Below are 11,378 nucleotides of genomic sequence, written 5' to 3'. Positions count from 1 at the left end.
TTTAATATCTGCCACAGCGGAGCGTGCAAAAATATCTGACCTGTCCTTCCGGCCCTAGAAATATATACTTGTACAAGATATTTATGCAAGCTTGTTGTGTCAGATATTGGTGCTGGTGACTGTACCTACTTACCTATTTGGCAGGGGTTTGCAACCCTACAAAGTGTTAATGACCATAGAGTATATATAGAAATTAGTAAATGACGATGAAGAATGTGATTTCTAATATAATTTCAAATAAAACATATAAACGTTGAGTTTTATACTATAACGAATTTGAGGTGTAATTTTATACACCTTTGCTATTACTGCCACTACTTACCCATTAAACAAATTGCATGGTTGGGATCATTCTTTATTAGCTGTGTTAGGAAAATACGTGAAAATAACTTTCATCTTTTATAAAATAACGAAGACCTGGCCGTCGCAGGTTCTTGGTGCAATAGGCGTCAAACGTGGTCAAACCATAATTTTGCGCCGTTTTCACCACTAGCTCCGCAATTAGTAATTTCAAGATTTATAACTTCTTCTTCTTCTCTTTTAAAATATGGGTTTTCTGTCCTAATTAATAGGACAATTTCGCCAGTGTCGAGGTAAACTCTCTTTGAGAGGCACGTTGTACGGTGATTGTAGTTTTTGCAACTTGATAGTAAAATTCCAGAAACCACGTGGAGACCACTTGCGCATTAAAAAATGTTAGACACGAGAGCAATATAGAATTTTGGGATCACTGTTCACTGTTAAGGTCAATCGCCGCATAAAACACTATCAAAATTATACTTCATCTAGCCAAAGAAACAGAACTAGCAAAATTAGATATTGTCTGCATCCGCCATCTTCGAATGCTACAAATCGAATCCCATTTATAACTTGAGTTACCTATGATTGACAGTGGGCTGACGTTTAGTTTATTAGAAACCAGTTACTTACTTAGAACAATAGTTGAAACTAATTGTGTCACCGAACTGTTGCAATATTTGCAATGCATTTGGTCAAATTGTTTAATGAGCTATTCATACCATGTTCATGGTGTAGAAACTTGTTTAATTAGCAAATCATTTTCGAATGGTATCTATTTTATCCCTTAGCTGACTCCAAAAAGACCACGAAAATAATTTTCTACCATTTGAAGTCAGTATTTTAGCATGAGCCAGCAGGAGTTACAGAAGCCCAATGGATAGAGCAGGTAGAACAATAGGTCCTCTCCTGCTGACTCCTCTAAGGTACCAACTGCAAACTGCAATAAAATTATTTTCATGATTTTTTAAAGATATTTCTATTTTGGCTTTGTTTTCTTTCGAAAATACAAACTGAGACATGGATGCGCAGAAAAACCAGAAAAAGAGACCAGCACTGGGAATCGAACCCAGGTCCTCAGCAATCCGTGCTGCGTGTTATAACCCCTACACTACTGCTGGACAAGAATCTAGACACGAATTTTGCCTATGCATATTATATCTCAGGTTGCTTATTTCTACTTTGCTACTTAAGCAGCAGCACTAGCGACATCTATGTAGCGTCGACAGACGTCACACTCTTTCGGAACCAACCGCTCACCCAGACAAGAGATGTCGCTGCTAAGCAATCAAATTCTTTTTTTTTATTTGAAATCGTTTCATAAATGACGAAGTTCTAAGGTAATAAACATTAAAAAAAAACAGTTGAAAATGCAAAACTTACAACACAATTTCTTGTTTTTTTCTGCGGACATAGAAATAAATGAAACGGCATTTCTTACAAAATATTTGATTTTATTAACAAGCTCACAATTTACACCTTCATCTTACATAATTAACTACAATATTTACAAATAGGATTTAGGAGATAAGTTATCTTTACATTATTAATGTACCCCTTTCAGTGACCCTCAAACGGATGCTTGCTGGGAAAAACAAGATAAGAACTGTTATAAAAGTAAATAATTAAATGCTTGTGGACTTATCCTTTAAAGTACTTAGAGAAGGGATCTCCAAATTTTAGTAGAGCAGTGACTTTTTTTGCCACTGTTCCTAAAAACTCATACACCATTCAAAATTACAGTTGGTACATAGGTATGGTACCGTACAAAGGATAGTTTTGTTTTCTCCCCCTTTTTGCAGTATTCCAATCGCAAGTCTGTTGGTGCTTGGACTATTTCTTGCTATTAGCTAGTTCTGATAACCCATTTCCGGAATACATGGTAATCCCTTCCATAGGCCCTCCATAAGCTTTGCTAAGCTTACTTTGGGACTAGGTCAATTAGTGTGAATTGTCCTGTGATATTTATTTATTTTATTTATTTATAGGCAAGTATTTTTTCACCCGGTGACGACTTTTTAAGACTACTGCAATCGATTTATGATCTTCTAAGATCTTCGTGCAGGACAGTAGCGCCATCAGTGATTTGTCTTGCGTTCCATCCAAATAGCCGAATGACAGAAAGCATCGGATTTCTTTTTGATCCTGATTTTTTTAGTCCTTCGAATTATGTTGAAGCTGTAAAAACAATAAACAATAATTAGATAAGTTTAACTGCACTTACAATACAACAATACAGATATTCTTTATTGCACACCACAAATCAGTACAAAAATATTGGCGGTCTTATCGCTTAAAAGCGATCTCTTCCAGACAACCATTCACAACCATTCACGTCGAAACGGAGCGACGGATCGACGGGATTTTTGGCAGAGATAGTTTATGGGCTAGGCTAGAGAGACACATTACACATGACATAGGCTACTTTTTCCTGAGGAACAGCGCGCGATATGTCGATAACCGAATCCCACGCGGGCGAAGCCGAGGGAAAAGCTAGTTTAAATATTAACTATACTATTCTGAATTTATATTGTTAGTTGGGCCAATCAACTATTTTACCGACACTTTGGGCGTCTCCTGCGTTACCAAAATTGTCTCTGACGTTACCAAAAAAATCATACTTCCAACAAGATATTTCAGGGTTTAATAGGTTAAACTTACGTAGCATGGCATGTATTCATGTGCACTATCGATTAAATTACAGAAAAAACATGTTTACTTAAAAATCTATGTGTTTATTTAAACAATGTCGCGGACAGATTAGTGTCGGTAAAAAAGTTGATTGGCCCAGTTATTAGTGAAGCACAAAGGAAAAAATAATAATATTTGTATTTGTTTCGAGATTATTTTAACTAGTTGCATTTAGTATTTTATTTTGACCCATGATGACATGCCTAATTTAAAAATTGTATTTTACTAAGTAGTTTCAACAATGAACTAAATTTCGTACGCCTACAACATCATAGCTGTACTGTATATACCATAACTATCACCTTAATACCTATGTTGATGAAATAAATGATATTTGTATTTGTAAAATAAGCAAAAATAACAAATAGTAAAGAGCAGGTGTTACCTTGAAAATAAGAATGTTTATTATCTTCATTTTCACTGCAGACAATATTATTATGTTCTTGGACCTTTTCCTCTGTAATCATAAATAAGCAAAACATAATTTTACAAGCTTTTATTTAGTTTCACCTGCCCTGTTGTCTGTCAGTAGTAAAATCTTGAAAGTTAAATTCGACCAACTTCCAGTAGTCAGATTGACTTGAAATTTGACATACTTAACAGATGGCCGTTGAGGCTGCGAATCGGCAAGCGCAGCGTAGGACGTCCACCAGCAAGATGGACGGATGACCTGGTTAAAGCCGCGGGTTCATTGTGGATGCAAGCCGCTGCCACCCGAAGCAACTGGAGGTCTATGGGAGAGGCCTATGTCCAACAGTGGACTTCCTACGGCTGAGATGATGATGATGATGTAAATTGCGTGACAATACAATAATCTGGGAGTGACATCCTGGTAATCCGGCCAGGATCGTCTCCGCAGAACGCAACTCTTCAACAGTTAATGGCATCAACTTGAAATTTGGTTTGCAAATGTAGTTTGGGTGACAATGCAAGTATAGTTGACAAAAAGTACAGTTAGCAAACAAAAGCTTGATTTAAAAATGTTTTTTTACCAAAAACTTATTTTGTTCTTCAAGTTCACTATGTTTCGAATATTTAACGGTTAATGTATCAAAAGTAGCGGTAAATGTGTTATTCTGGTTATCCAGCTACCTACATACCATTCAAATACGTCCAGCCGTTTCGTGAAAGAGTAATGAACACCAGATAAACAAAACATACTCACGAACAAAGTCAAAATATCTTTATTCAATTTAGGCTGTATAAGCACTTATGATATGAATGTAAAAAAAAATTATCACCAGTTCAGAAAAACTTGTTGAGAAGATTTTGACAAGAAACGCAACCAGGTAATTTTTTTTTTTGGATTATAAGGAACAATAATAGTGATAGAAATTAACGGTTACCCCATGGCTTCCCCTCCTGGCAGCTAAATCTTTGTATCAGCTGCCACACACCAGCTCCGAGGTTCTCCATGCTGGCCGCTATCCTGTTCTGGGCTTCTGACATCTGCGCTATGGACTCTGCTATCTTGAATAAACCCTCTGCCTTCAGCTTGTCTACTTCTATTCTAGACTCTTCAATGCGCTCAAGTGTTTCTTTGGCAGAGTTTATTGAACTATCTGATGTAGCTGGAAATATTATCATTAATAAAACTAGCTCTTACGTGACTTCGTCTTCAAGAATAAAAACTATCTACGGGATAAAAACTATTCTATGTCCTTTCATGGGAGTCGAAACATCTGTATACTGAATTCCATCTAAATCAGTTTAGCGGTTTAGACGTGATGAAGTAATTTTGAACATGAATTTTGAATATTTAAAGTGATGAAGTAACAAACAAACAGACTTACAAACTGTCACATTTATAATTTAGAAGCCTGTAATTTATCATATCTATCTGAAGCTTTAAGAAAAAAATATCTTGCCATCATGCACATAGAAATACCATCCCTCTGCCCAAATGAATGAGACAGGCAGTGGAATGAAGAAAATTCTTTCAAATTTAAAAAATACATTACTACTGCTTTTTCGCCTGCGAGCTTTCTTGGGCCGCAGGGACCTAGAACTTTCTTTTTTCATCTCCCTCATTGTACTCAATGGATTAGCTTTGGCAGTCAGTAAATCCTTGATGTTGTAGCCGAGGATATTGCACAATCTGGTCTCCAGTGTTGTTAGCTCTATTTCAGCACCCGTTGCTGCTGTGGTTTCATTGTTTTTCATTGCTCGAACCTTGTTGTTGAGACGAGCTTTATAGTCGGTGTAGAACTGGAAAATTGACAAAATAGCCTTTGGTGTCTAAGGTTTTTTACCCAGATAAAAGTTGGTAAAAAGTGCAATGAACTAATTTATTAAATTTGATTGTCCCTAAACAATGTTTTCAACTATAGAAAAATAAAAATATCAATTTATATGTCTTTGTTTTAAATTGGGCACAGGACATCCGAAAGGTTAATTATTTTTTTTTATTAAATCAACCACTGTATCTGCAAAAATAATGTCAATACCAAATACAGATAACATTAGATATTATTATGTATTTATAAATACAAGTTTGCCTGAATTGTAAAGTAAAATAGGTAATTTTATTGTAGCTACCTGTTTATTTACGAACAAATGTTTCAACATTACTATTAAATTTATTATTCATACACAATACACAATAAAAAAAATGGTATTTTTAATCTAAACCCACTACCTATACACCTACTTAAAACTTTTGCATTCACTTTGAAAAGGTTCCACATTTATGGCCATGGTTCAAATAGACCGAAAAAAAGTATAATAATAAAAAGGTAAGGTACCTTCGCCCATTCTCTTCCTGTCCTAAACGAGGAGCCGACATTTTCAACATTCAGGATGTCTGCGCATTCCGCCCACAACTTTTTCGACAACGCGCGCCCTTCTTTGGACCTCAGACGACCGAGCGCCAGATTTCTATTCTTTTCTAAAAACTCTAATAACAATTTCATTTGACGCAGCGACACAGTTTTTTTAGAGTTCTCTCCATGTCTACAAGCGTAACTTGAAAAAAACTGCAACAGGATAGAGATTGGACAACACGCTTTTATGTGAACAGATTTTTTTCATAAATATTGTGGCTTGTTTACATATTTTTAGTTACTGGATTAACACACAGAAATAACTAGAAAAGAAAACGAATTACGCAAATGTTTTTTATACAATTTTATTTGCGTTTTACTTTACGCTGTCATGCCGTTGACGTTCATTGGCATTCCTCAAAGAGCATATAACCACTACGTTTTAGCATTCCTATTCAACTGTTTGCTGCAGCAATTAATTAAACATTCATTCTTCAGCATGAAATTATTTACGTTCTGTTAACTTCTGTTGTAATTTCTCGAGGTGTACTTAAAGTAAAAATAAAAAATAATTTAAAATTACGTTAAATTGTCTAAATTTAATCAACTTCTCTTGCAATAAAAAAGTATATTTTAGGTACAATACAATGAAGTTCTAGGGAAAAAGCAGAACAAGGTCTCCGATTTAAGAATATAATACTGATCAAAATTGTAACAAGTTAAGCATGATTTGATTATTTATTTTTGGTATACCGTGTTTACTAAAAGCTTTTTATTTTTTTTAATCTATCCGGGCTAATCTAATCGGGCTATCGAAGCCGGCCAGCCAGCATCCAGCATTATTACTCATTATCCAGCATTATTACTGTAGAAAGAAATAGCGCCCATCCATAGCCCCATAGCGTTTTATTTCATGTATAAAATAATAATATTTAGTATGAACTAGATTTCATTGAAATATTAAATAAAACTTCATTTCATTAAACTTTATAATACATTCTCTGGAGTCTAGAGTTAAAGTGAAATTTTAGCATCTTGTATGGTGAAAAAGCTTGTATCCAAAGCATCTATTATCTATGGACGAGGCAAGGCAATGACGTTAGGTGAAAAATAAAGCATTGTCTATACGTCTTGACAATCATGGCGAGCACGTCAAGGTTTGTTTTTCTGCTATAATTTTATAATTGTTTAAATCGATTAGAAGTAATTTTATATATTTATTGTATTGAAGAATATTGATAATGTTGGCTAAGCTTATACGTAAGTTATCTGCAAAGATTGGAACCTCGTGCTTGCTGCCACGGCTTAGTGTTTACCATGGTACGTTTACTACTTGCTGATGAGATGAACTTTCCTTTGTGGTTTTAGAATCGAGGCAAATAAGGTCGTGTGCTATGCACATCCCGATGCACCGCTTATCGAGGACTACCGGGCGGGTGACATGATATGCTCCGAATGCGGTCTCGTTGTCGGCGACAGGTATTATTGTTACTCTGGAAATTTGGCAATGTTACGAAATTCATTCAGCTTTCCAAACTTAAGATTCTAGTGTTGAAATTATAAGAACGTTTAATTTAGTGAATAGACGATACTCATTTCGTTTATAGACTTGTAAATAATCAATGCTAATTGTTTGCCTGGCCGTTTGAGTTGTAATGTAGGTATTCAATTTCATAGTTTTATTTGTTACCTTCAAAATCATATGATGTAAGCTCTGAGTCCTGGATTTTTCAAGGATTCTTTAACAATCGCCATGTAGAACAATGAGTATTTTAGTTGGCTATTAACTTAATGACTTGAGAATTACTCAACTCATTTAGGTAAGTTTTTAAGATATTAATTTATAATATAATATAAATTAGCTTAACAGTGTTGTAGCTTGCTCTAGCTTGCCCTGTATCAAACTTTATGATTGTTTTTATTATTGCTTTAAGAATATGGCTCTGCCATGTGGTTGATGTTAATTGATTTATCACATTTTTATTTTACACTTTATTTTACGTTTTTATGTGATTTTCATATGTGCCAAAGTAACCTGAAATAGGTCAAAATACCTTATGGTATATTTCACAATTAGTGTCACCAGTGGCACCAGTTATAATGACATATTGAATAATTTGGATATGATGTAGATTGATTGAACCAAAATCTGACATTTCCATCAAAGCCGCTCAAACCAATCTTAACTGGAAATTTCTTAACAATTACACTAACTAGTTGGAATGTATGAATCATAGTTAACATGGATTGAGATGAACTTTTTCATCTGAACCAATGTCTCATAATTAGTGGTAGGTATTAATATACACCTATGGGAAATCTGTAAAATAAGGAAAGGAGAAAAATAAGTTTAATGTCATTTATTTATATCTAAATGAAACAAACACCATGATTAACATACCTAATATATTTTTAATCCACAGAGTAATAGATGTAGGTTCAGAATGGCGTACATTCAGCAATGAGAAGTCTGGAGTGGACCCATCTCGTGTTGGTGGTCCCGAGAATCCCCTACTGTCAGGGGGCGACCTTTCAACTATCATTGGTCCTGGACGAGGAGATGCATCGTTTGACAGCTTCGGTGTATCAAAGTATCAGAACAGAAGGAACATAAGCAGCACAGACAGAGCGCTCATAAATGCGTTCAGAGAAATTAACACAATGGCAGACCGTATTAATCTGCCCAAGACTATTGTTGACAGGGCCAACAATTTGTTCAAGCAGGTATGTACATATCAGATTTTCAAATTTTACACATAATCATCTAATATCATTAATATTACATCATAATATATTGTATATATAGATATATATATTATATATTTCGGAATCAGTGATTTTGTTCAATTTAAGCTATGTTTTTTATTATAATTTTTAAATATTTATTTCAAGTGTTCAGCTATCTATACAAGGTGTTAATCAACAATATATTTTTAAAAAAAAAAACATTAAACATAATTATAATAAAAAAAACAGTTATACAATAAAAAAAATTCAAAAATCACAAAAAAAAGAATAAATTATATAATAAAGTAAAACAAAAACTACTCCATACCCCTCCGCATCGTACTTGGCCCAAACATACCCATTACCCTAGCGGCACTGCCCCATTGTATGGCCAACGAGACCCGCTGGACCAAGTACGACCCGGAACGGGGGTCACCTCCTCTGTCCCTCATCCTATGCTATGTAGCTATGTTTACATATTTTTACAAAAATACGTCAAATATACATATGTATACATCAACCTTATGGTTAGTTGGCTTAAAGGTATATAGATATTTTTGACTTCTTGAGAACATACATAATTTATGACCTTCAGGTTCAAAATAGAACAAGTTTTTGTTAGTATGTATGTACATATTAATTATTGTCCAAGTTCTGATGTAACCCATATATCTCTGATTTCAGGTACACGATGGCAAAAACTTAAAAGGCAGAGCAAATGACGCTATAGCATCAGCATGCTTATACATTGCGTGTCGTCAAGAAGGCGTGCCACGAACATTCAAGGAAATATGTGCTGTCAGCAAAATAAGCAAAAAAGAGATTGGACGGTGTTTCAAGCTCATCCTCAAAGCTCTGGAGACATCAGTTGACCTTATCACAACAGCTGACTTCATGTCTCGGTTTTGCTCCAACTTGGGGCTACCTAATTCAGTACAAAGAGCGGCCACACATATTGCGAGGAAGGCCGGAGAGCTGGACATCGTGTCCGGACGCAGTCCCATTTCTGTCGCCGCTGCAGCTATCTACATGGCTTCGCAGGTGAATATACATATTTGAGACATCAAATAACTTAAATGATGCTGACTCATTTTAAAAAATAACATGTTTTATTACAATATACCAAATTGTTTTTAATGACAACAAAATCGCTTCTGTAATTAATTAATGTAATGTCTTAAAAGCAATGTTACATTCTAACAACAATAGCCCTCCTACACAGTTCGGTAACTTGAGTTTAAGCTTGAGCACAAAGAACTCCTTGAAATCTAAACTTGGTAATTTGGTACAAATTCAGTTTTATGCCGCCACGCAATTCCATATAGCTAGCTATTGAAACATACTTCAAATGGCTAGGCTTCCTAGTTGCGATGACCAAAATACTAAGCCTGTTAGTCAGCCGCAAACTGAAAACATTTTGGAACACCATATTGCTATGTGGGTGCTCACATATACTCGCAATCGAATTCACTATCTCTTTTTACTCTTAGAAAGAAGTGGTGAAAATGATTGCGATTCCGAGTGGGTTAGACAATCTTCTGGTCCATATCATACAAGGAACCATTTTGCAAAATTTTAGCTTTTAAGATTTTGGGATGGACGCTGATACATCTAGCTCTAACTGCTTTTCCTTTTATCTATACTGAGCAGCAAAAAATCTGGCCCTCAAATGTATGCAATAATAGGTAATTTTGTATCTCCATACAAGTGGGCCAAATTTTGTGCCGCTGAGTATATTAAGATTACAAAGTATGTAATAAAACAATACTTTTTTTATTAAATGTACACATTTGTTTTCCGTAATAGTTAAAAGCAAAACTATGCAGGTGATTAGGTTGGTATGAGGTTAATGGTACTTAACTAATCATTATTTGATAATGTTAACAAAGAATGTTAACATTTTGCGTCGTACAAGTAACGCTATTAAAAGCGTAATTGCTAATAAACTAGTAACATCACAAATTGCATATTGGATAGATTACTATTAGATCCAACAGTTGAAAAATTCCGGGGTTTTACTAAATTCCTATGAAAACTCCTAAAAATTATGTTGTAGATTTCATTAATATTGCTTCTAAAACACACCATGAATAGTTCTGGCAATTAGTTGAGAGAGATAGCTAGCTCCAGTGTACGACGCTTTTGCACTTCTTTAATTTATCTGTTAGTAAAGTGCCTTTTTTATTAGATTTGCCTAAAACTATTCTGGTCTTCCCTGAGTAGCAAAGTATTTCCATACCAAATTCAGTCTAAATAGGTTTAACAGTTTATGAGCAAAGACAGACAGACAGACAGAGTTACTTATAAAATATTAGTAAGGAAGGTGACAATGACAACTAGTCAATTTGAGTGTTCAAAGCCTGAATAAAATTAATATAAAAAACTAATTTCTTGAATCAGACGCTACTTTGCGGAGGTTCATGTCAATGATCTAAAACAATTACTTTGAACACCTTCGACCTTATGATAGCCACTCCATGTTCTTCCACCTCCACACTGTAAGAAAACACACAAATCGCACAACCCCAACTATTACCACCACCACACTACACCGACGCGTTTCGAACTCAGACAGAGCAACGCAACCATTCACCATGCTACTAGAAGTAAGTCTAGCAAAATAAAAAAAATAGTCTAAATTTACTATTTTCTTTTTTTTATTCCAGGCGTCAGAAGACAAACGCAGCCAAAAGGAGATCGGCGATATCGCAGGCGTCGCCGACGTCACTATCAGACAATCGTACAAACTCATGTACCCGTTCGCGGCTAAACTGTTCCCGGACGACTTCAAGTTTGCGACACCCATCGAGTTCCTGCCTCAGATGTAACAGATGGATCTGGGGTTTGCATTTTGTTTATAGTTTAACTAAGGCCGTGGAGTAACAAAACAGATAAAATAAT

The 11,378-nt window shown here is 35.1% G+C and overlaps 2 protein-coding genes across 2 annotated transcripts; one reads left to right on the top strand and one right to left on the bottom strand.

Annotated features, from left to right (window-relative positions):
* Positions 1 to 1,743: 1,743 nt before the first annotated feature.
* Positions 1,744 to 6,496, bottom strand: LOC141426189 (uncharacterized). The gene is made up of 5 exons (XM_074085045.1): positions 5,733 to 6,496; positions 4,950 to 5,196; positions 4,335 to 4,559; positions 3,374 to 3,445; positions 1,744 to 2,475 (listed from the first exon to the last, which is right to left on the bottom strand). Exons 1-5 carry the CDS (start codon positions 5,898 to 5,900, stop codon positions 2,465 to 2,467), a joined length of 723 nt encoding a protein of 240 aa, XP_073941146.1. The 5' UTR covers positions 5,901 to 6,496; the 3' UTR covers positions 1,744 to 2,464.
* Positions 6,497 to 6,841: 345 nt separating this feature from the next.
* LOC141426188 (transcription initiation factor IIB) lies at positions 6,842 to 11,378 on the top strand (the record flags this gene model as incomplete). Its single annotated transcript, XM_074085044.1, is given in 5 exon segments — positions 6,842 to 6,907; positions 7,119 to 7,229; positions 8,174 to 8,474; positions 9,162 to 9,518; positions 11,144 to 11,378. Coding segments are annotated over 5 exon segments (948 nt in total). The 5' UTR covers positions 6,842 to 6,890.

This window comes from Choristoneura fumiferana, chromosome 3 (assembly GCF_025370935.1).
Source record: "Choristoneura fumiferana chromosome 3, NRCan_CFum_1, whole genome shotgun sequence".
NCBI classification, from domain to species: Eukaryota; Metazoa; Arthropoda; class Insecta; order Lepidoptera; family Tortricidae; genus Choristoneura; species Choristoneura fumiferana.
Note: the sequence above shows the minus strand (reverse complement) of the source record. Positions and strands in the feature narration are given on the sequence as shown.

Excerpts from the sequence above, each read along its gene's own strand:
- LOC141426189 (XM_074085045.1), bottom strand. The coding sequence starts at position 5,900 with ATGAAATTGTTATTAGAGTTTTTAGAAAAGAATAGAAATCTGGCGCTC. Across the intron at positions 4,560-4,949 it reads TCGCAGGCGAAAAAGCAGTA|CTACATCAGATAGTTCAATA; the intron begins GTAATGTATTTT and ends TAATATTTCCAG. Across the intron at positions 3,446-4,334 it reads CCAGGAGGGGAAGCCATGGG|AGGAAAAGGTCCAAGAACAT; the intron begins GTAACCGTTAAT and ends TTATGATTACAG.